This window comes from Marmota flaviventris, chromosome 7 (genome assembly GCF_047511675.1).
Source record: "Marmota flaviventris isolate mMarFla1 chromosome 7, mMarFla1.hap1, whole genome shotgun sequence".
Lineage (NCBI taxonomy): Eukaryota > Metazoa > Chordata > Mammalia > Rodentia > Sciuridae > Marmota > Marmota flaviventris.
The window spans coordinates 15,859,584-15,885,701 of NC_092504.1; the positions used below are offsets into that span (position 1 = coordinate 15,859,584).

Below are 26,118 nucleotides of genomic sequence, written 5' to 3' on the forward strand. Positions count from 1 at the left end.
CTCAAGAAAATGAAAGATTGTCACATTCTGAGAAGTTTCTCTGTGCATTGTTTTCTTTTAAGGGGTTAAATAATATTACTGTGTGGTATAAAACAGAAAAATCTCATTTCTAGGATTTTACTTCATCAAGTTACAATATTATTTTCACTGTGTCTAAGCAAATCTTGTCTTAGATTGAGAATGCTTTAAAAAAGGTATAAAAATTACATGAAAACTTCTTATGTCCTGTCCTTATATTGATCTGAATAGTTGGAACCTAGTGTATCTATTTTGTAGAAAAAATAATAATTTTCTGAAGGAATGAAACATTGTCCATCATCAACATATTAACAGAAACAACCTGTGCACCAGATGTAGTTTGGGATGATGTCATTTTAGCTATGTGTCTTAGCTCTTTACTTAGAAATCTCATAAGAAACATAGGAAAGTTTAAGTGTTTTTACCTCCCCATGTTACATACCATGTGAGAAGTGAATACTCATAACTCAGCCACATAAGATCATATCCTTATCTGCAAAGAATATTAGCAAGCATCTCTGGAACCCCATTCTTGAACTTGGAAAGAATGAAAAGCTTGAATATAGAAATGGCATTAAGTGATTTCAGTTAAAATGCTTCAAAATATGTTACTTAGGTTAAAGCACTATTTCATGAAATAAATATATGTGTATGTGCATATATATATTCAAATTGTTAAAACAAAGTTAATCAACTATTTTTTTAAGGCTCTCCAATCTTTGAATGACAAAAATTGGTTTTGGATAGTGAAAATAAAATTTATATTACATGGACAAAATATTTATTGGTAGCAACAGGGCTGTTCTGGGTTTCTGGGTTTCTACTTTGACAGATGATCAAAGTAGCTCTTCTGGGAGTGTAAATGAGACACTTTTACAAATTAAAGTGCTCAAAGCATAGTTTTACTGAACACCCATTGACTCAATCTTATACCAGAAGCTTCCCCAGTCTATATCATAATCAACAACCCAGCTCCACCCCTGCACCTCCTAACTAGTGAGGAACACACAGACCCTGAGCTTCTGCTCACAATATCAAGGCGTGGCAGCCAACACAAACTTGACAACCAAAACCCAACCTGTATTACCAGCCCATAGAGCCCTAACTTCCCACCTTGGAAAATATTTAACCCACAGAAACACCAAAAACCCAGAAGGATTTCTTACAGAGAGAAAATGGTACAAAATCCCTTCCCTCCCAGTGCAAATATCTGAGCAAACAGAAATGAACTGTCCAGTTGCTAGGCTGCTGTATTTCAAGCACGCATATTTAAAAACTTTTACTTGGGTATTAAGCCTTCTCAACTTGTGCAGCATGTGTCCATTTCCTAACCCTAACCTGACCAAAGCACAGACTGGGAGCGACCACTTTACCTTCCGAAAAATCAATCAGTCCCAGCAAATGAAGCAGCTTCAGAGATGCACATATAATCACAACAATACCCACTGTTTGCAGTCCTTCCGACTCCCACTCGAGAGTCAACATCCTCTAAGCTCGCAGAGCATCCCAGCCTCCGGACCCCTTTGGAGTGGAGGGAGTTAATTAGAGAATCCGAGCAACGTCTGGCTTAGAACAAAGACTTGCAAGGGGGGAAAGTGAGCAGCTCCTCGCAGATGCACAGGGCAAAGCAGGCGCCCCCCAGGGTGAGGACAGACCTGAGCTAAAGTCCACCTTCTCATGCTGATCCTGGCATTTGCTTGGCTGGGGGCCCCCAAGCACAGCGCGCGCCGGCCTCTGCACTCTGCGCTGCAGCCGGCGAGTACTTGGACTTCAGAGCTGCGAGGGAAACATCTGTTGGAGCACTGGAGACTTTGAAGCGTCCGTGGAGAAGGGACACTCCCAGGAAACTTGCCCTGGAGAGCAGGGCGCTCTCCCAGTATTGTGGACTACGCGAGGCTGGGCAGGGCTGCTGCGCGCTACTTTGCTGCTTGGGAAGTGTGTGGATGTCCCCTTTTTGCCATAGCAGCTGCTCTCTCCTCCCAGAGCCTCCTCTGGGAGACAGCTCAGCCAGCTATCTGGATGCTAGGAAAAAATCGGTTCTCCAGGCGGGTGCCTACAATTTCTTTCTGAAAGCTCTCTGCAAGCCCATGGGCAGCTTTTAAAATCTTTCTTTCTTGGTGGTGGTGGTGGTGGTGGTGTGTATAGGAAGAAAACCATTCAGTGATTTTGTCAATCAGACATCCAAGCCCCCTGCCCCATTCTACCACCGTGGTGGTCCCTACAAACCCATGGAGGGCATTATAGGGACACTGATTGATTCCTTATGTTTACAAACACAAGTAGAGGACTGGGCAAGCAGACCTGTAAAAAGCAATGCTCAGTAACTGCCCCCTCTGGAGCAAGGGTATCCCTGCCATCCTTTAAAGTACACTTTCATCCTCTCAAAACAAAGTTTCTCAAACTTCCCTGATAACAAAAATCACTCTGAGTGTTTGTTAAAAAACGCTCTCTTGTGGAGAGTCTGATTCAAAGGATCCTGGAGTGTGTTTTGTCAAAGAAGACACTCTGGAGATTCATATCAACAGGGAAGTGTGGGTATTGCTGGCCCCAAGGATCCTACAAGTGTCCTATTCCAAAACACTCCAAGCAGTGAAGCAGCTTTGTGGGCAATAACAAGGACTTTGGGCTATGCTAAGACCACATTAACTTAATCACCCTGTTGCTTTTTTCTACTCTCTTGAAGTCCAGCCTGAATACAGGGGGAAGAGAATCAACTGAGACCCTGTGTGCACCTACAGCATAAAGGCTTACAAATCGTATCTCAGAATCTTGGGAACATATTCAGATTCTGTTTCTTCTTTGCTCTGTGATCTTCTGCAAGGCATTTAACCTCTCTGAACAGTTCTTATTCTGTGAAGTCCATATTATGACACTTCATTTAATGCTCTCCATTTAAAGGGAATTGTGGAAATTAAATGAACCCATATTAACAGTTAATATTTACAGAGTATTTACTATGTGCTCATTGATGTTGCAGTGATTTACCAACACTTAAGTCATCCTCACAACTCTGTGTGATGGGTATTATGATCATCTTTATTTTACAGGAAGGAAACTGAAGCATTAAGGAGTCAACTTATTTGCCAAGTTGTGGGCACTGTGCACTCATCAACTCAGCTATTATTACCATTTGTTAAGCTGTTACTATGAGCTATGAATAGTGAATAATGCCCAGCCTTATCCTTCAGGGGCTTACAGTTTGATGGAGGAGATGGGCAGGACGTGGAATGTGACCAATAAATGCAGCAGCTCATGGAATAGAAATCTTTACAAGACCAGTCGGGCACCAAAAAGGAGGGTTGACTCCACTTAGGAAGTGAGGGCAGTGTTCTGGGGGGTGTTAGACCAGAGGGCACCGACTTCCATCATTACTAGACATAGTCTGTCATACTGAAGTTTGGGTAATGGACCTGGGTGAAGTCTGGGTTCTAGGCCTTGCTTGCTGTGTGACCTTGGAGATACTGGTTCATAGGAGACTGGGTTTTCTCAGTTTAAAATGGAAATGGCACTCCCCTGTTCTCATGGCCCATGAGACTGGAGACCTGAACCCAAACTGCTGAGCACATGGAGCTTGGAGATTATGAATGAAGTGCCTGCTCTTTACAGGGTCACCTTCGATGATGGGACTCTGCTCCTTTCTGGTCCTGACACCCCTATTCCAATGTCTAGTTCCAGTATTTTTTTCCATGAAGGCTTGATGATCACCCTAGCTACATGGTTATTTTTCTCCTCTAGGTGCCAGGAATATAACTCGGCCATCACACTGGTCTGACAATGGTGCTTTTCATTTAGGATAATGTATTGATGGAATATCTTGGTCCAGCCACCGTCCATTCCATGTGTTTTCAGCTATGTCAGGAAGCCAGTGGTGGGGAAGCTGATTTCAGCAGTTGATGGGAAAAGAAATGTTCTATCATTCTCTGAAATCATCACATTTTGCTAAAATTAGTCAACATTAAAAAACACAGAAATTAATGAGGTCAAATCCAATGTAGGAGGGTTTTTGATCCTACATAATACCACACCATTTTTTGAAAACAACTAAAATATAGAGAGGTTAATTGACTTGAGTAAGGTCACCAAAAACCCAGAACTCAAACTTTGCTTTGTCTTCTTCCAAAGTCTTTGCTTTTCTCTTTCTATCCCTTAACATATTTCAGCAAAAAGTTCTCTGATAATGTCTTGATTAATAATTAAGCAAAATATTTTGAAATGGCTCCATGCCTCATTTTTCAGGAATGAAATCCCCATTATCCTTGAAATTCACATAAAGACGCATAAATATGATTTTGCTGGTTCCAGGAAGGATTTCCCTCTAGGACCATAGCACTCTCAGTGCAGGATCTACCAGCTGAGCCTCTTGGAGGTCCAGCCTTTCCCAATCCACATGAGCTGCCTTTTCTGGGTCTTTTATGTTTGCTCCATTGACAGGATCTTGTACCTCTTAAGGACTCAGGGTCTGTTTCACAAACACTGTGACACCAGAATTTCATAAAGTAATAACACTACCAAAAGATTTGCATGCTTCATCTAAGATGAGATGCTGGGAAAATGTGTTTTTGTGGGGATAACCAGGGAAGGAATAGATGATTGTGCATCATTTTAAAAAGTAGACAATATGATTCCAAATATAGACTCCTATGCTATGACTTGCTAACCCAACCCGGTTTGACATATTAAAATATATCCTGGCATTTCCCTTCATACTCACACTTACCTCTTTCTTTGCATTATAGATTGTGACTTGCAGAAGTCTGTGTTTCACACCAAAGAAAAGAAATATCAAAAGAATATACTGATATTTCCTACCCATTGACTTATACTAGGCACCATACTAAGTACTTTTAATGTGTAAATTAGTTTAATTCTTCCACACATAAATCAGATATTATTATCACTATTTCAAAGAAGAAAAAAATAAGGAGCATTGAGATTCAATAATTTTTGAACATCACATTTAATAAGGAGCAAACCCAGGATTTATACACTTAATTCATTCCAACAAAATATCCTACAGCATGTATGGAGTAGTTATAAGTATCAATTCAATTCTAAAATCTTCTCCTTTCATATTTCTCTGAGATTGATGTTATTGTTCTTGTTTCTAGGATAAAAGTCAGGCTTTAAGAGATTAAGTAATAATTTGCCTTAATTCTCTTATATAGTACTTGGCAGACTTGGGATTAGACATAGGTGTCATGGGTACAAGATCCTACACACTTCATCCTTCACCATTTCACTCTCAAGCCTCTCTGCATCACAGTGATTGGCTCTTTAGCTGAGGATGTGGCAAAGGACAAAGGGAAAATATTGAATGAAACTCACAGGAAAGTTAAAACTTTTCTCTGAGAAGGCATGCCCCAGTCAATTGAACAGTCTGAGAGAGAGAGGGTCATTGAGAGGGCCTTCAGTTTTTTTTTACATGGATCCATTGGGATCCCTTAAATATTCTCAAATGGGATGACTTACTGAAATCTGAAATTAATAACTCTCTTCCCTTTTTGTTGTAACTTCAGTTTGAAATTTCACCAGATGAAATTATCTGTTTAAGAAATGCTACTCACCCTGTCAACACTATATAAATACAGAAATAAATGTAAAAAGATCAAGAAAAATGTTAGATATGTTTACTACCTACCTTCTCCCCAGAAATATAAACAGAATGATGATGCAAAGAGGAACTAGTTAAGTCAATGTTAAGTGTAAGATTATTAGTCTAAGAAGGGGATAAACAAAGGCTACTCCAAAATATGCAACTTTGGCATAAGCATTATTTTAAGCTGAAGGAACTCTTGTGCTTTACAATTCCTGACTGGTTTAGTATAAGTAAAAGCAGGATAATACATTAAGAAGTGGAAAAGAAAGTTGTAAAAGAAAAATGTATTCACTTGGTCAATTTGTGCTGAGAAGTAAGCCATCAGTACAGTTTGCATGATCTGGAAGGTTCCATTGAAACTAGACCCTAGTTGTGACTTTCCCAAGAAAGGATGGGTAGAAAGAAGCAGCCTCCACCATACTGGTGAAGCTGAACAGTGTTGGAGGAGACTTTTGAACCTCAGGACCTGATAAGACAAGTGATGGGAAAGGTCAGTGTGTAACCCTTTGTGTCTCTTATCGTTTTAAGATTTCCTCACCAAAATGCTAGAAGCTATTCACCCTCTCAAGTATCCTCTATTCTTCCCCCAGTGACTCCTCTACCCAACATGCATCATGCCTCTCCATCTTGGCATCCCTCAGTTACATTGGAAAGATCCCTACATATTCTCTAGATGAACTCTATGGCCAAATAGGACTCAAGCTATTTCACGTAACTGCAGCTCTATCTGCAAGGTTGGTAAAAGTATCGTGAATGGATTTCTTTAAAATAAGTATTTGAATGTCCATTAAATAATTAAGCATCACAGCCTTCTGGTTTGCATGCCCTGTTGAATCCACAAGGTTGATTACAATTTTAAACAGAATTAGGGTAAAATGTACCTTTCACATCCAAAACCTTCTAGCAATATTGCACTAATGTGTTATAAAATAGTTCTCAGGTATATAATAATCAAAGCAAGTGCAGTATGAAATCTTCATATAAATGTATTAGCAGATTACTTGGATGTGCAATTAGACAATTTTCATTAGAAAATAAACTTTCCTTGTATCTTATGATATTTCTTGCTTGCTCTTTTTTTTTCTTTTCTTCTTCTCTTATTTCCCTTTACCTGGACTTTGCTGGACTAAACTGAATGGGTTTCCAAGGCAAACAATCCAATCCAAGCATGCAAGTTCTGATACTCTTGTCAGACCCCTTTTCTTATGGTCTTTCTATAAAAAGTGTCTGTCATGTATCACCTTATTGGGAGACATTAGGGCATGAATTATAATTTAATACCAATTTTTCCTTTTCTTTATTATAATTAGTATTACAAAAATAGAGTCCCCGCCATCTGACATAGTGTACTGTGTGATTCACATAAACTATCACAGTGAATTTTCATGATATTCCAGTGGGATAGACTATTATATACCCCACTGTATAGATGAGCATTTTGAGACATGAAAGTTTAAGTAACTTGCCCAATGCTTCATTCTAGACATCAACACCTGGGGCCTGGCCTCTAGTATCCTCACACAAGATCCATGTTCTCACCCATGAGGGGAGGTGGGTATCAACATCACCATATTTGTTTTTATTCATTTTTAAAATTGTGGATGCATTCTATAAAGAAAAATAAAGCTTAAAATGCAAATGATCTTTGTAAAGGTACAATGTGGCCTAAATCTCATTCTGAAGTGTAAATGTTTGGAATCAAGTTCTGTCTTGTAAAAACAGGTTAGGGAAGCAATAGAAAAAGCAATGAGATAAGAGAGCAGGCTCAGAATAGAGGGAGAAGAAGAAGAAAGCTAAAAGAGAGAAAGAAGAGAGAAAAGAAGAGATAAATGAGAACAAAGAAACAGGCACTCCTCTACTCAGATACTGTGAGAGATTGATTCAAGACCATAAAAATGAACAGGGTCTGTCTTCTGGAGCTCACAGAGAGCACGCAGATTGATCTGAAATTGAAATAAAGAAGAGTATAGGAAAAAGTTATAGGCAAGAAATTATATATTCTTGAATTGGTCATACACTCCTGCTGTGCCATTGTCTTGGTCCGTGATGCCTATACAGAGGACCTCATCAGCTGGACCTTCTTAGCTGAAGCTTCAGATAACCTTGGAATTGGAACAGGTGGTTTTAAAAGTATGATGAATCATGTCTCCATGGGTATTGCACTACATGGATTGGCCCTGGCCCTACCCTCCAAGTCTGGAACATCTAACTCCTGTGGCACTTTCCGCCTCATTTTGGTGTGGGCCCTGCTGCCATGGATTCATTACTTTATCATTTTGGCTCAGTTCTTAGGCACACAATTCCCAGAGCCTGACCTGGGCGGTTCTTAGAACTCCATTATTTCATTTGCTGCACCATAGCAGGGCTTTGGGGGGGGGGGGAACTCATCAGGCTTAAATGTGAGATAGAGTGATTTTTCTGATCATATTTTATTTCATAAAGAGGTGTAGGAATAATCTAGAAAGAATATTTTGTATAGTTGTCAAGATTCTTCTCAGACTATTTCAGTTCCTTCTGTTTATCCTTGTGCTGTCTTTCTCCCTCTCTCTTTCTTGCATTTATGCTCAACACACACACACACACACACACACACACAATTATTGCAAGGGTCTTCCCTTGTCTGCAAGGTCAGAACCACTGAAACCCATTGTGAGACAAGTCCCCTTTGCACCAAGCTGAGAGCTGTGCACATTCTCCATAAGTGTTGAACAAAGCACAGAGCAAACATTGAGGGGTGCCCCCAGGATGAAGGCTGTGGGTCAAGGTGGGTGTTCATTCTCTAAATATAATTGCTGAGGTCAGTGGCTCAGTCCTGACCACCAGGAGGCTTACCTATATTATTGGACCACTCCACTGATTTTCCCAAGAAAATAGGGAGTTTAGATGTCAACATAATAGATAGGATGCAAGCAAGAAGGGGATATATGCACTAGAAGAAAGAAATTTCTTCAAGTGAAATTTTTAAAAAAGTCTTCAATAAAGAGAAAACATGTGAATTGGCTTTGAAGGCCAGGACTAACATGGTATGTGTTCATATTACTGCTCAAGACTGCTGATGTTGCTAGTGCTCCCTAAATTCGGAAATATCTATGAATAGCTTCCAGTATGTAATCTAGCAGCAGGTGAAGCTGGGGGCCACATCTCAATTAAACCTTTTGGTAAGGGATTAAACCCTTATTTAAAAATAAATGAATGCCAGGCATGGTGGTGCAGGTCTGTAATCCCAGCAGCTCAGGAGGCTGAGGCAGGAGGATCGCCAGTTCAAAGCCAATCTCAGCAAAAGCAAGATGCTAAGCAATCCAGTGAGACCCTGTCTCTAAATGAAACACAAAATAGGGCTGGAAATGTGGCTTAGTGGTCAAATGCTCTTGAGTTTAATCCCCAGTGGAAGGAAGGAAGGAAGAAAGGAAGGAAAGATTGGAAAGAAGAATGGTAGGAAGGGAGGGAGGGAAGAAGGGAGGGAGGGAGGGAGGGGAGAAATGTGTTTCCCCTTACTTGGGTTCCAAATACAAACCCCTGGAGAACTGGAACAGGAATTCTCTGGGGGATTGAGCCCTTCCCGGGACTCACAACCAATCGCTGTTGTAGCTTAATCTGCCTGAGGTTGCTTATTTTCTACATTGCACATGTGTTGTTGTCATACTGAAACTGGCTATTAGTTTCCTCTTGCTGCTATGAAAAATTATCACAAACTTGGTGGCTTAAAACAACACAAATTCATATTCTTATAGTTCTGAAGGTCAGAGTCTAAAAAGGGTCTCCCTGGGCTAAAATTAAGGAGTTGGCAGCACTGAATTCCTTTGCAGGCTCAAGGAGAGAGTCCATTTCCCAGCTTCTAGAGGCTGCCCACATGTCTTGGCTTGTGGTCAGGGCCAGTAACAGCCAGCTGGGTTCTTCACATCACATCACTCTGACACTTATTCTTCTGCTTTCTCTTCTTCTCTCTTTGTGATTATATTGGGCCCACCTGGATAATCCAGGACGCTTGTCTTCCTTTAAGAAAAGCTGGTAAGTGATTGTAATTCTATCTGTAAACTTAATTACCTTTCGTAATCTAAAATATCTACAGGTCCCAGGCACAATGATAGATATCTTTGAGAGGTCACATTCTGCCTACCATGCAGATACTAATAATAAATAATTCTCCAAATAAGAAAAGCTAACCTAAACAGAAACCTACAAAGACAGACCCTACTTCATTGGACAATTGAGATAAATGTGCATGCCTCTGTGAGTGTATGCATTCTCATGTACAGAAAAAGAATCTTGTCTCTGAAAAGGAAAGAATAGCTTTAATTACCATTCTTGTGTCTGAACTTCCAATTTTCACACACGCACACACATACACACACACAAATGACTTTGAGGAACACACATTTCAAAATGTTAAAATTTAGAAGATATAGATTATCAGATAGGGACCATACCCTTTCATTTTAGTGGTCAGAAGCAGGTAGGCATGCATCCTGAGTTACCGAGATTGGATGCTGTAGTATGCATAACTGGGAGAATGCTCCTCCTTTCTGGAATTTCAGGTAGGATTACAAAAGAGACTAGAGGAGAAGGTGCTTTTTAGTTGGAGAAAGGACACTCTCATGTAAAACTCTAATCAGCTAGCTCAGATGTACTAGGACTGAGAAAACCAGAAATGCAGGAAGCTCTTCAGCTGCAGAGGTTTTCACTTGTAGTTAAAGTGTGAAATCCATGGAACATGAGAAAGTAATAGGTCATGGCTTTCAGAAAGACTGTGCACAGTGGTAACAAAACTGAGGGGAAAGAGGGGCTTTATTCCTGAAGATCTTCAGCCAATTTCTCCAAGAACCCTGCCTTGAAATGTGCTGGTGTCTTAAACCGTCAAATTAAAAATCAACTCTAACCCTTTCTGGACATATACAACTTTCCATGATTATTTTAGACAATCTTACCTTGATTTAGATTTTCGCAGGCTTTGTCTCACTTATCCTTTATAGCAGTCCATTTTAAAAGTAAGGAAATTGAGGCTAGCATGGTTTGCCTTATTCAAGGAAAAAAACAGCAATAAAACTGGGTTGTGCCAACAGGTAATCTGGCTTCCCATCCAGGTTTGGAGCCTTTCTTCTCTAGTATACACAGAGAGTTTCCCTGTGTTGGGTGTTGTGGTGCCCTGCGTGTATAAAAATGGGGGTTAATAAAAGTGCTCACTATGTGGTGTTGTCAGGAACAATAAATGGGTTAGTGCCATTGAAGCCTTCAGGGAGGTCAGAGCACAGAGCAAGTCATCCATATGAGAAATTATTATTATTTCCTTAGCAGCCAGTTCTGAGGGTTTTCTGATATCCTGTTCACTTGACAAATGAAGAAACTATGCTTTGGAGTAGTTAAGACAACTGTTACTTGCTTGGCAGAGCAAGCCTGGAATCATGAGAACCTTTTCTCACACCCACAAGCCAGACTTGGACTGTCTCTCAGGCTTCAAAGAAGTGAGGGTGCTCGGTCACTGTGCCCTCAGCTTCCTAGCACTGCAGAGCCTAAACTGATGAGCTGGGTAAACCCCTACTCTATTTAGAAAGAGTATGGGATTTCAGATTCTGGAATTTCACTTCTTTACCTGAGGAGTTTCACATAATTTCTATCTTACTTCATTGTGCATTCATTCATTTTTCAAAAAGTTGATGCTGATTATGTTCAGCAGAAAATATGCATGAGACAGTGAGAAATAAAAAAAAAAAGCTTAACGTATAGAAGGGCAGATAAGCAATACACATACATTATTAATAAATCCTATGAAGGTTATTAACGTGCATGAAAAAATCCAAAATTATAGCATTTTCCAGTAAATGGATGAAACTGGAGAATATCATGCTAAATGAAATAAGCCAATCCCCAAGAACCAAATGCTGAATGTTTTCTCTGGTCTGTGGATGCTAATTCACCATAAGGGGTGGGGGGCTAAGGAAGAATAGTGGTACTTTGGAGTAGAGAGGGGAGTGAAGGGGAGGGACTATGGGGTAGGAATGAATCAGACATTATTATCTATACATATATATGTATGACTACACAACCTTTGTAACTCTACATCATGAACAGCCAGAAGAATGAGAAGTTATACTCTATTTATGTATGATGTATTCTACTGTCATGTGTATCTAATTAGAACAAATAAATAAATAAATAAATAAATAAACAAAATGCAGTGGAATTTCCGAGGCAGAAGAGAAGCAGAAATGTAGAGCTGATTAAGGATTATTTCTTGGAGTCAGAGTTTGACCATGAATGGCAGTTCAATCACTCCCTTAATGAGTCAATTAGCATTTATTGAGTGTGCACTCTATGCTAGAATATGTTACACATTCAAACATAATCCATTGACAAATCCTGAGACTCCACCTCCAAAACCTAACCTCTAACCAGTTTTCACCAACACTGCCAACATAGCCGTGGGCCTAGCCACCACACAATGACCTCCTAACCCAGCTGCTTTTACCCTCATATCTGCAAGTCTATTTTTACACAGAAATGAAGTTTAACAGCAAATCTTTCACATAACTTCCCCACTTCCCAGCCCTCCAATAGCTTTCCATAATACTGGGGATAACATTCAAACTCCTCACCATGTTCTGGGCTTTCTTTGATGTGAATTCAGACCAGTTCCATCTTACTATGCTCTGATTACATTTCTCTCCCAATACAGTCCCTTCAACTTCCTGTGTAAATCAAGATTATTCCTACCTATGATCCTGAGGCTTTGAATCTTTCTGTGTGGACTGCTCTTTCCCCCAATGTCGTCTCCTTAATTCTCTCTTTCCCAAACCTCAGGACTAGGCTCCAATGCTGTCTTTTCACAGAGGCCTTTCCTGACCACTCTATCAGAAATTTCCTCTCTTTTGTCACCACTGCCCTATCACTCTCTACCAAATTACAGTATTTTGCTTTTTTGCTTAACCCCATCCTCCAAACTTATCTTTTTTTAAAATGGTGGTTACATTAGTTTTCTATTTCTTCCCATATGCAAGATGCTTCCCATATGCAATCCACTAAGTAGCTTGCTCATCACACTGTCTCTGAAACCCAGAAAATGTTGTCAATGATAGACTGTCCTCTCTATTTGCAGAGTAAGGCCTGGGAGAAGACACAGTTCTTTTCTCATGTAGGTATTTGAAACCAGATGAATTGCATCAGCAATGAATTGCATCAGCAATGGTCAGAAGTGAGACTAGGAAGTTATTTCATGTTTATATACAGTAGGTTCAGGAGGGAATCATCAAACTGGAAATATGAGGGGAGGTCAGATGATGAGTAGCCTCAAGTATCTACAAGGAAGTCCAATGACCAGGATCTAATGAACACTTCTGAGCGATTGAGTAGTACAATCCTAGCATTCTTGTATTTGCTTCATGTGGTAATAATAAAACAAAAGCTACCATGACATTGAAAGAAAAAAGAAACTGGAGCCAGGCAGACCAGGAGGTAGACTATTGCTACCATCTAAGCCAGAGGTCATGTAAGTGGGCAGAAAGAGATGGGCACAAACTAGCAAAGATGCAGATGGGAACCTGGCAGAATATGGCACAGTATGAAGCAGGGGCTGAAGACAGAAAATAGCGAAGATGATCCGAACTGACTGTGAAGCACAAGGAATTTGTTTGTCAATATTTTATGGGTCTGACAAGCAAAAGAAATAAAAAGGTAGTGGAAATGTACTTAAAGGAAACTGGATAACTTGTGAACTTGAAAAAAGAACTGAACATCTAAGATGTGAGAAGGCACAGAAGAAAGCAAGCTACAGGTCACCCGCACAGTTGTTTCCTGACCTTTGATTGAGGGGCTGTCCTTGACATTGGATTTCTGTCCTTGGCATCTATCCATCTCCAATTTGCAAACATCAAAGGGAGAGAGGCTGCTGGCCCACTGTGATTCAGGCAAACACCCTTGGATCAATCCGTTATTGCCAGGAGGCAGGTCACCTAGTGCAGAAGCACCGGCATCCCTATTACAATCCAGGTAAGGTTGCTTATAGGGGAAAGGAACCTCTTAAAGGGCCAGATAAATACTCTAAACCATCCTCTATGAAATTGGAAATAGAAATACATAGGGAGGTTAAGACAATGGAATTTTCTACAGAAGTGTATTTGAGAAATAAGCAGAAGATCTAAATAGGAATATGAGCTGATAACATTACATGTGATACTACACTTTGGGAGAGGGTCTAAAGATAAAAATCTGAGATTTATCTATATAAAGTGATAGCAGAAGTGACAAAAGTGAATGAAATATTCAAGGAAGAGAGATGTTTAGAGAAAGGAAAAGCTAAAACATCAACCTCCTAGAAGCAAGAGGAGCTGAGCATGCCCAAGCAGCAGTGGGGAGAGAGAGGGAAACCTTAGAAGGTAATATTTCATGGGAAGCAATAGGGGAGAGAACTTCAGGAGAGGATGGACCATTGCAATAGGTGTAGGAACCCTGTCCTACTCAAGGTAACACACAATCCATCCTTGGTGTGGTCTTAGCACTAATTAGCTCTGGGCAAGTATGTGTACAGCAGGTATTTGTGGGTGTCTGTACATCTTCAGAGGACCAGAGGGCCAGGATGGAAGAGAAGACAGGCGTTAAAATGATTTTCAAGTGTAACACTTCATCTCCAACAAAAGCCAATAGCAATACTATTGATAGCTTATTGAGAGAAATTACCATGGAGCAAGTACTTATTTTACATTAGTTTGACATGGCTGAATGCCTAGATAGGAGAGAGCTGATCTTAGGGGGTTTGGTCAGTGGAGAGTAGTCTTCAAGTCTGAAGTAAGAGAATTGAAATTTTATCCCCTATCTCATTTCTTGTAATGCTTGGTTAGAAATGAGGGAAACCAAATTCTCTTCATCAGTGGCAGGAGATGAGGACAAGGTCATGGATATGATGAAGAAGATTAATAGCTTTTTGTAAAAAGGTATTCCAAATGGGGGAATGACTCAAGATCTTAATACCTGCATTATAAGTTTCATTGTCATTCAATCTAAAATGAGTCAACTCATATTATTAAGCATCCAGTATCCACATAATATAGACACAGGTGTTGATACAGTCTTGGACAAGTGAGGTAGCTCCTGACTGCTTCCAGCCTACATTCCAATGGGGAATGCAGGGAAGTCAGCAAGCGGCTATTAAATATTGTAGTGAGAGCAAAGGTGGTTCATCATGGGAGCTCATTAGACAGACACACAATCCATCCTTGAATCTAGACAGGTTTTCCTGGAAAAAAAGATATTAACTGGGCTGAGATCTAAGGAAGAGCACAGTCACACAACTATGGGGGGGGGATGCGTTACTGATAGAGCAATAAATCAGTGCAACAGCTTGGAACCAGAAAAAGATCCTATTCCATCTTAGAAGTGGATAAGGGCTCAGGGCCTGTGTGAGTCTGGGTGGAAACAACACAGAGTGAATGAGTTTCATGAAAATAAACTATATTTAAATATACAAGGGTACTGAGGTAGGCAGGACCCAGATCACAAAGTCTCCTTAAGTCCACTAAAGGGTCTTGATACTTTATGTTGAGAGTACTGGAGATCCATTGAAGAGTTGTAAACAGATACAAGACAACACTAAATTTGTTCATTAGAAAAATCACTATATTGTACAGAGGATTGATTAGGGGTTGGGGGTTGCACGTGGTTAAACTAAGGCAAGGCAAAGTGACTAATTAGGAGGCTGTTCCAGAAATCCAGGGAAGAGATGAATTAGAATATGATGGACTCTATGAGAGATTAGGATGGCTGTGAGAGATAACAAGGTGATGAGATCTATAGATATTGGGAACTGATTAACCATGAGATATAGAGATGGAGAGTCCGAGATGATATTCAAGTTTCCTGAAAAAAAGTGACCATCTCTAGGTGAAAGCTAAGAAGTAATCTATAAATCTAATTGCATTATAATGAAATAGCAAAATGATGTGCATATGTTTGAAGCAAGAAGCAAACAAGGCATGCACATTGAATCTTGGAATTTACTAGCATGGAGAGCTGAATCTTCCCAGGTGCCCATCTCCACCTTTGGATCACCCCATCATCAAGCAATGGTGCAAAAGAGATTTGAGAAAGTGGCATGTGAGCCTTTGTTCATGATCATTTTAAACCAAATACTTCTGCTGAATGAACTCTTCCCATGTCACCTGTCTCAGCATGGTGAATTCCCCAAGTTGGCACATACCATCTGTTCCAGCAGATGCTGGAGGATGACCTGTAGCCACCATGAAAGCCATCAGCAAACACACATGGTCAGTTCTCAATATCTCACTGTTACCTCCCAGACCAAAGCTGTCATCCTTGCCTTCCTGCCTCCTGTGCCTCCTGTGCAAGTCATCTCCCAGATTCCATCCTGGCCTCCCCATATTCTATCCCATGAAAAAAAGACCACAGTAAATCTTTTTAAAACATAGGTCAAAATTGTGTGACACTGGGCTGGGGATGTGGCTCAAGCGGTAACGCGCTTGCCTGGCATGCGCGGGGCACTGGGTACGATCCTCAGCACCAAATAAAATAAAATAAAGATGTTGTGTCCACTGAAAAATAAATATTAAAAAATTCTCTCTCTCTCTCTCAAAAAAAAAAATTGTGTGACGCTTCTGATCTGAAACCTCCAATAGGTCTCATAACAACAACAATACCTATTTAAAATGTGGTATGATTCTTTTATCTTAACTGTCAGACCTCATTTATCACTGTGTACCTCACTCTCATCCTAGTCATACTGTTCTCCCCCATATGCCTAGATGATACTAAGTGTGCTCCTACCTCAGGGTCTTTGCACTTGTGGTTTCTCCTTCCTTGACCTTATTAAGGCCAGAAGGTACAGATCCAAAATTATAGTCCTCCTCCATTCCTAGTTCTCCCTCAAGTCTTCCAAATTCTTTCATACTCCCTAACAATCACTAACATATAAATTATATAATTTTGTTTATTCATTTGTTTTCCCCTTTGACTCTAAATGCCATTATGCAGAATTTTTGTCCGTTTCATTCACAATCCTCATCACTGAGAATAGACTTGATATGTAGTAGGTGCTCGTAGAAGCAACAAGTATTCACCTTCATAAGCACACAAGGTTTTCTCTTATTTAACATAAGTAAATGTAAAACATCACCTTTAAATATTTTGTATTGGAATGTAAGTGGATGGAGAAAAAAATTCCAAATTCCTTTAGGGGGAAAAAAACAAACAAACAAACAGTTGGCACTACCTCGGAAATTGCTTATGAGGAGATTAAAAATGTAACCAGTAACTCAAGTTTAAAAAAATATGAGTGGTAACAAAACACCATTAATCTAGCTTCCAAGGCAGGTGGGTCTGAAAACAGAGAGCTCTTGAAGTTTTTGAGTGCTAAAGCATCCTGTAGTTTTCAGATTTGAGCTGGGCGGAGATGAATTGCTCTGTGTGGTTGAGGAAGGTGGCATTTGGAAGGCCATCCTTTCTTCTGCTTCCTGCTTATTCATTTTTCGGTTCCATGGTTGAAAAGAAAAAGAAGAGAAGAAAGTGATGAGCCCCAGAATACATGTTCCTTAAGAAACGACAACGGTAATTTATTGAGAGCCTACTTTGTTCAAGATAAGGTGGCAGAGCCCCCCCATATATATACCCCATCTACCTGTTGCAGGGATTCTTTGAGGTGTTCATTATCTACACTTAGCAGATAAGGAAACCAGGAGAGGTTTAAAATGTTCTCATGATTTGCACCAAATTGGTAGGTGCTGGGCTGGATCTAAGCAGACTTCTGAGACACCTCTTTCTCCACAAAAATGATGCTTATCTGTTTTTGGAATCTTCCTTCCCTTCTGGACACCAAGTAGAAGACATTTTCCCTTAGGGGAAAAAAAAAACTGTAAAAAGGGCAATTTGGTTCCAGGGTAGGTTCATTAAAATCCTTTGTAACTCATAACACAGTTGAAAGAACACCATTGTGTCTATGGAAATAGGAGCAGGGAGCTCTAAACTCCCACTTAACAAATGAATTTCGGAGATATAATCTGTTTCCCTTTTCTCAGAGAAGATAAATAGGTGGCAGCCTGCCACTCCTCAGACTCATTTTGTGTTTCATCTTTCTGCGCAGCAGCAGATAGTTGGGCTGTATTTTCTCCCACCCTGGGAGCACAAAAGCTGTACGGCTTTCCATTGCGCAGAGTAAATGCTGCGCCCCGGAGCCAATTTCTCATCTCAGACACTGCCGTTTTCAATGTGCATTCTGTAAGCTCCAAATATGACTATAAACACATCAGCCCAAACAAACTGTTATCCTCATAAAATAAGCCTGGGAATATGGGCAGAATGTGTTTTTCTGAACCCTGCCACTCCTTGTCCTAGGAGCACAGGGAAAGAGGCAGCCAGGGGGAAATGGCACACACTGCAGTGTTGGCAGCACCATCCCCCAAAACGGCACAACAAGACATATGGCCCCATCCTTCTCTCTTTGTCACTTCCTGAGAGTGAGGAGTTTAAAAAAGCTGAGCCAGGTGCAGTGGCACATGCATGCCTGCAATCCCAGTGGCTTTGGAGGCTGTGACAGGAGGATCACGAGTTCAAAGCCAGCCTCATTAAAGGGAGGCACTAAGCAACTCAGTGAGACCCTGTCCCTAAATTAAAAAAAAAAAAAATACAAAACAGGGCTGGGGATGTGGCTCAGTGGTTGAATGCCCCTGAGTTTAATCCCTGGTACTCCCTCCCCAACCCCCCAAAAAAAGAAAATGCAAAAAACCTGAGAACTCCTCCTAGCCAGTTCAGAACAGGGTCATCTATAGCAATGCTACTCAAAATACAACACTAGCAATAGGTGGGACATGTTCAAAATGCCAACTCCGGGGCCCACCCCAGACCCACTGAATCAGAATCTCTGCAGTAGGGTAGTGATCAATCCGTGTTCCACAAGTTTTCTGGGCAATTGTGCTGCCAGTTTAAGACTAAGAAACATAAAAGAAAGGGAAAGGCTTATACTATGCCCAAGGAAGGGGGTTCCAAACCCTCAACATTAATGATGGAGAATTGTTTTGAGACAAGTCATTTGACCTCTATGGCTTTCATATTCCTTATATGTACAATTAAGGAATTAAAGTAATGTGTCCCTGAGTTGCTTTTCCACCTAATGTAAGAGTGGCTCATTTGTTATCTGATGCTGCTCTGCATGTTCCCCTCATTCTGAAGCCTTGGCAGCCCTGAATGCTCTCTCTTCCAGCTAGTGTAATAACAACAACTGATTGTGGCCTGTGTTTGTATGTGTGGTCCTGAGTTTGACACATGCCTGACCTACTGGTGTCCTCTAGAAGTAACTCTCCATTTTTAGTATTAAGGAAGCATAGAAAGACTAAACTTTCTAACTTCCTCAGAGAGCAAATGGCAGGGTCAAGCTTTTAATCCAGGTCTGATTTCAAAATCCAATATACAAAGGTCTATCTTCCCAGAATTGGTAGCTTTAATCAATCAAAGAAAAAAAGAAATCACTGCAGTCCACCAGGTGGGGCTAGGCAGACCTCATTTCTATGAGCAGTGTGCTTCCTTTAAGTATATAAAGCAATTACTTTGAATACTTTTAACACATATATTGATTTCATATAAAAGCCACTTTACCTAAGTGTGATCAATAAACAAGACTTGTGCATGTACTAAACTGCTGACTTATTGACAACTCTGAAATGTGCTGTCCCTGGTGAAAAGACTCAGAAAATGGAAGCTGGAGAGAACTTTGGAAAGCTTCTAGCTTAACGAGATCACTGTAAGCAAAATGAATTTTAGACCCAGAGTAGTGCAGTGATTTTTCCAAGGTCATGCAGCCAGTGAGTGGCAGGAATGTAACCAGAATGTATCACGTTACCCACCTAAGTTGGTGCTATTGCTATTAATGTTTTATTAAATCAAAATAGTCCCCTTTGAGAAGCAGCCATACACCCACACATCCATCTTCAAGGGAGATTTGGTATTGCAGAGTCTTAAATGATAAGCAAGGATTATGTAAGATAATAAAGTTAGGATGAGAATCCTGGCAGAGGCAAGAGCTAAGCAAAGGTATGGAACTAAGGTATGGTGTGTTTGCAGAACTGTTAGAAATTCTATTATTGTACTAAAAATGAAGCAGTTCAAATCAGGGAGTATTAGAAATGAGGCTGGAGAGAAATGGAGTCCCAGATCATGTAGAGTTGAATACATCGTTCTAAGACAGCTGAAATTCATAAGGAGTTACTAAAGAATGTATGCAGGATGACAACATGGTCCCATTTGTATCTTAGCTCCCTCTGGCTACAATATGGACTTCAGGAGTTCAGAAGGGAGGGAGGTACAGCACCAAAACTAAAGATCACAAGGCTGGTTAGATTTACAACACTCCAGGCAACAGAAGTAAAGTTCATGCAAGTGATTCTACCAGTGATAAAGTGGAGAGGAATGATTCAGAAAACTGAGAGTTAAAAGGAATGGGACTCAATGCTTAATTACACGAGAGGAAAAGACATAAGGGAGACCCCAAAATTTCTATTGTGTGTAACTAATGGTTGGCAATGAACTACAGGGTGGAAGAGTGAATACATTTCCCCACGTGGCAACAGTAAAGCTAGCATGGGATTCACTGAATCCTCCATGAGAGCTTTCCTGGAGGGAGTTCACAAAGGCTCTGTCCGAACCTTCAGCATGCAGGACATTGACTGCCTAAGCCAAGAGGGCAGACTAGTCAAGACCAGAGTCCTGGAGAATGTGACGGAAGAGGAAAAGCCCACAAAAATCCCTATGGAGAAAGAACAGAGACATTGTAAGGGAAGAGGAAAAATATTGTGTCCAAAAGCCATAAGATAAAAATAAAAATTCACACATAGTATGCACATCGCACACTTACTTTTGAATGCATAGGGTTCCAATAAAGTGAAAATTGCTTTCATTTTTTGCAATATGGTTGTCACTGGTCCAGATGAGCAGCAAGGATGGAAACTCATATGCATGGAGATATTGGATACAATATTAAATATGGGGTGTTTCTGTTTTTAAGGGATAAAAACACTAAAGGAAGATGTTATAGGGATGGAGTAGTTTAAGCATAAAAACATACACAAATTAAAGACCCAGAAGAGAGGCAGATAATAAATCAAAGAGATGAGACAAGTGATCTCTGAAAACAGAAGGATCATCAAAGTGTTACTTGGCTCTAGTTTAGAGATATTTTGTTAGCTCATAAGAATAACAAAACTATATATCTTTTCATATTAAACATGCTGTTATTCTGGAAGTTAATTCTATATCACAGCAGGAGGTTCCTTGTAAAACACCAGGGGGTTCCCAGATCATAATGTTAACTGCTGATCAGATGTCTGCAAAGACTTAAAGAATTCTCCTGACACCCATCTGGACACACGGTGTGGCCCAGTTCATGGACAGCACTAGCTACATGCTTCCTGTGACTTGGCAGGCATGTTATATCTCTCTCATGTACCCAGGAGAATATATTCTTTGGCAATACAGATAAGATACAGATATAAAACTAACAAGTGATCCTTGGGCCCCTCCTAGTTTTCCCATTTATTGAAGTGTTTTCTGAATAAATATTCAAAGGTTTAATCATAGAAGCTTTAATTCTTTCAACTCTAAGTAATATACAAATGGTTGACAGAATTTATTTAATAATTATCAAATAAACTTCCTTAAAACATAGTATGTGTTCATCTATTTATCTATCTTTTTTGATATATAATTTATCTGAGAGCTGAAATCAAATGGACTCCCAAATTATGCTGAACAGTGAGACAAGTTTGATGAATTTCACTATAAATATGGTTTGGCACAACTTCGTTTGAAAATAGAGCCATCGGATTCCAGGGAGCTGGTATCCAGCATTTTTGCAAAGTTTGAATATAGAGTTACTTTGGATGTAGTGAAGGAAGACCAGGTCCTCAGCTAGATGCCTCAGATACCTTCTAATTTAATCACAGTTGCATTCCTGCCAGAGAAGAACTACCCAATTATTTTTTTATTCTAAAACATACTATGTATTTCTCCTGACATTTTAGTTTTTCTTTTGCCTGCAATTTTTAGTTTATCTGCTCATTGAATATAGTGTTAATTCTCTCCCACCACCTTCAAGACAATAGGAGATCAATGGAGAGCCTTAGCACAAGGGAGACTGAGCCATAGAGACTTAGTCTCTTAGTCTCTTAGTCTCTCAGGTTCAAAAACTGTAATTAGCAGAGCCAGGGTTTAAACTCAGATCTTCTTTTATCATTTTCTATGCTGACGCAGGCACGATTTGGGGTTCTGGCATACAGCAGAAGATAAGACAAAAGAGCACCTATTGCAACAGGCTTGCATTTCAGAGGAAGAAATGGACACTAAAAAATAAACAAGTAGAAAAGAGAAATGTAGATGCTCCATAAATGCCTCCAAGATGATAAAATAGGGAATGGTGGCAGAGACAGACTGGGGAGCTGCAGAGTGCAAGTTTCTTCTAGGAGGGAACACATAAATCTGTCCCTCTCTTGTAAAGTATGGCAATTGCTCACACCATATGAAGGGAGAGGAGAACCAGCAGAGGCCATGAGAGGGAAAGAAACTTGCTCACTCATGGCCAATTATAAGTAAGACACAGCCAAACCTCATTGAGAGCCTGAAGTGTCTACATTCAAGGGTCCATAACCCATTGGAGGAAACTGATCTGTGAAATGAGAAATGGTAGTACATATCAAGAGCTCAAGGTATGCTCAAGATTCTTTCCAAACAAGGAAGAGTGGAAAATTGGAATGAGTAGAATGAGCATGTCAGTGAAGGAGGTGGCAGTTGGCCTGGGTCTAGAAGAAGTGGGATTTTGCCCAGGGCATGGTACATTGTAGCTGGGAGAGAACATCATTTGAAATGGCATGGAGGACTGTAGGAGCATGTTATACTCAGGTCCATTGTCACGGCTGGGATAAATGAAGCCTCAAAATGGGGAGTGGCAGAGGATGAATTCAATCAACTTAGCACCTGGAAATAATTCAAGCCCACAAAATGAACTCTTCTCCCTGTTCTTAAGGATGATGTCACTGAAGATATTCCAAGTGGATTTTCTGGCAGTGTCTGTACTGTCCTGACAATGCCATCAAAGGTTTCTGGATGAATGTGGTGGAAGGTACACTATTTAAGAGAGTGGTTCTCACCCCAGAGTGTACACCAGAACCACTAGTAGAATTTATAATAAATGAAAATTCAAAAGAGACAGCCCTGAACTACTTAAAATTAGAAAGTCTGGAAGTGAGATTTCAACATTGGTGGTTGTCAAAGCTCCTTTTTCAAATCAATGGAGAACCAGCATGAGAGTCAGTTTTCAAGAAGACTCAGAAGGGAAATTGAGTTCTCCTGAGGACCAGGAGCATCTCATATATTTTAGAATAGTATGGAGGAAATCAACCATGAAAGAAGAATAAACTGTCAAAGACTGATCCTAGGATTGACAGTGTCCACGTCTCAGGGTTTAGAGAGAGTCATTCTGAGAATGAAGCAAATTGAAGAAATGCATCATTATGCTACCAGGCTCTGAAATCTCATGGAGAGATCTGAAGGTAATGGTGCCCTAAACACTTCTCAGTAATTATCTCAGAAGAAAACAGTGGCGCCCAAGGGAGGCCCTGATTGTCAATAGTCCCAAGGGACAGTGAAGGAGAATTTGCTGGACTGAGAAACCAATTGTCAGTCATTCCCTTGACTTACTTTTCCATAATGACACCTGAAGCACGCTTGTTTGTTCTGTAAACCTTAGTTAAACAAAGCAACCCTCCAAGACGCTAGAGGTTTGCCAGAGAACAGTTAGTTTAATTGGAGCTCATCTGCTTCTGTTCCTAATGAGTCTCCCATTTCATAGTTGGCTTCCGGTTTGAAATAAAATGTGCCCCCTGTCTGGGATGATTAAAAATCTGTTTAAGCATACAATATACTGTAGCTGCCAAAATATTTCCACCAAGCAATGATGCTGAGAACTGAGGCCTGCAGGCAGGATTGAAATACAGAACTACTGTTGATTGCTTTAGCTTAAAACACACACACAAAACACACACACACACACACACACGTCTTCTGAGTTATATTTTGTTAAGACTCCACATTAGAACTACATTTACTTCTCAAGGTTTGCTACCAAACCCTTCCCTTACTTTGCCCCTCTTTTTGTTTTCTAAGTAGTGTGATAAATAATTTTGGGGATTCATTAGGTCTTACCAGTGTGTCTGGTTGAAATGAGGCTGTCGTGTTTGCCAAAGAGCTATTCTGTACCCATAAATGTCTTGGTTAAATAAATATGTACAAAATTAGTGAGTGAGTTATAATCAGTGCAACGTCATCTTGCAACTGGGGACATTTTCCTTTTAGAAAACTTCAAAGTGATGATCACGGGGTGTGGCATTCAGAGACACAGTTAAATAATTTGCTTCTATTGCACCTTTATTCTCAGATACCCACATTCCTTTCACTCTTCCCCAAAGATCAAGATCTCAGGATATCTGCTGTCAGCCTATTCATTTTGCAAATTAACCACTGCCTAGCAAAAAAAAAAAAAAGAAAAAAAAGAAAAGAAAAAAAATTTCACAAATAATAAAGGAGCAGATGTTTCCTGGACCATAATAATCAAATAGAGTGAACTAATTTTCTCATTGATCTGTGGTTCTTAGTTGATTGCAAGACTTTTCAAATGTATGGCACTTTGTAGAAAATACACAGTATCACACACATCATAACTGCAAACATAAGAGGACTTATGTAATATGTATATACTGCATTTGGCACTGTGGATACCATATGGTTGACAACAAATATCTGTTAAATGAGTGAATGAATAAGTGAATGAATACAATTTGGGGATGTGTTTGGATATTCTTCAAGGCTCTTTCTAGTAAATTCTAGGTGATCCTCTATCATGGCCCAGGACATTTTTTTCCTTCCTTTTTTGTGTCAAGAGTTCACCATCTCCTTTCTCTCCACTTGTTTTAAATCTAGACAGGGCAGAGCTGCTTGCTTATGTGTCCAGGTAGACAATTCACAATCTCTTCCAGCAGTTTTCCAGGCAGTTACTCCAGATTTCCTTGATGGAACATTTGATTCTTCCCAAACTTCTCCATATACATCTCAACACCATCTCTTGTTTTTTCTCCCATGAATCTACTCTAATGCATTTTATTCCAATTTCATTCTATAAGGATAAAATTGCTTCCATTTCCAATTCCTAGAGCTTCCTAGTGCATGTCCTTCCAAAGGCAGCTGGGATACATTGCCTGTGGCCTTTCTACTGTTGGGAATGGGCCACCCCCTCTGAGCATCACTGACAATATGCTCACACAGGACCTATTTGCAGGAAAAGAATCCGGCCACCCCTTCCTACTCAACTGACTTGCACCTATGCAGCTTTAAAAGTTATTTTCAGCTTCCACATCTAGAGCTGCCATAACAACCTACCACATGCTGAGTGGCTTAAACAATAGACCTTTGTTGCAGACAGTTCTGGAGGCTATGAAGGAAGTCCAGGATTAAAGTGCTGGGATGGTCAATTTGATTCCTGGTAGGGGCTCTCCTCCTAGCTTACAGAGAACTTCTCTCTCATGTGACCTCACCTGGGCTTTTCTTCCACACTAATTCCATCACCAGAGCCTCACCTCATGACCTAATGTAACCCAAATTATCTACCAAAGATGCCACCTCCAAATACCATTCACAACATGTGAATATTGGGGGAATGCAAACACCCAGTCAATAATATCCACTGACTTGTAAAGGAGAGGAATTCTGTTGTGCATCTATTGCACACCAGATACATTTTATTGATGGGTGATTAAATCCTAACAACATTATTGGAGAGCTATGTCAACTCTCACTGGAAACGAGGACTCTTAAGATTCAAAGTGGTTAAGTAACTTGTGTAGTAACTACACAGCCAAGAAACACTGACACAATATTAACCTAGATCTTTTAGATAAGCAAAGTCCTCTCAGTACCCATAGTTTGGTGGCAGCAGTGGCTGTATTAATCTCACTGATGTGCACCTTTAAAGGACACCAACAGCTAGACACCATCCCCATTAAGAAGAGTCATTGAGACTTAAATTTCTACACAAATATTAAAATTTGGCTCCACAGGTGGACACTGACCCTTTGGAAAATACCTCACTGCCTTCTCAAGCTAAATACTGAGATTGACTTTCAAGTGTGACATGATCTTTGATGTCCTAAGAGAAATATCAAAGGAAGAGCTTTCCTGGCTCATACTGGATCCCTAGGAAGTAGCAAATATGTACCAACTGAAGGTTTTGTCTGAGAGGGGTTATTATGGTCACATCCCTACTGCTTGTTAGACATACATGTCTTTGTCACTTATTAAGCTCACAGGGTCTTGAAGAACTTAGAAGCCATAGGGGACACAGACATCACTATCACCAATAGCAGTGAAAAAGCAACCGGCATTTTTCATTGATTCATTGCTACAGGAATTTGTCCACACTTCCTACCCGCTGACCGAAAGAATACAAGATGCTACTGTAAAGAAATGCACAT

General features: G+C 40.2%; 1 protein-coding gene across 2 annotated transcripts in view; it reads right to left on the reverse strand.

Moving 5' to 3' along the window:
* Nucleotides 1–26,118, reverse strand: part of Kcnip4 (potassium voltage-gated channel interacting protein 4) — a 499,704-nt gene that overhangs the window by 206,426 nt on the left and 267,160 nt on the right. Inside the window, exon 1 of one of the 2 annotated variants that reach the window (XM_027936752.3) lies at nt 1,392–1,503. The exons of the other annotated variant lie outside the window; for it this stretch is intronic. Coding sequence (XP_027792553.1) covers nt 1,392–1,503 — 112 coding nt within the window. Of the gene's footprint in view, nt 1–1,391; nt 1,504–26,118 lie in introns of those variants that run through there. 2 annotated transcript variants of the gene reach the window in all.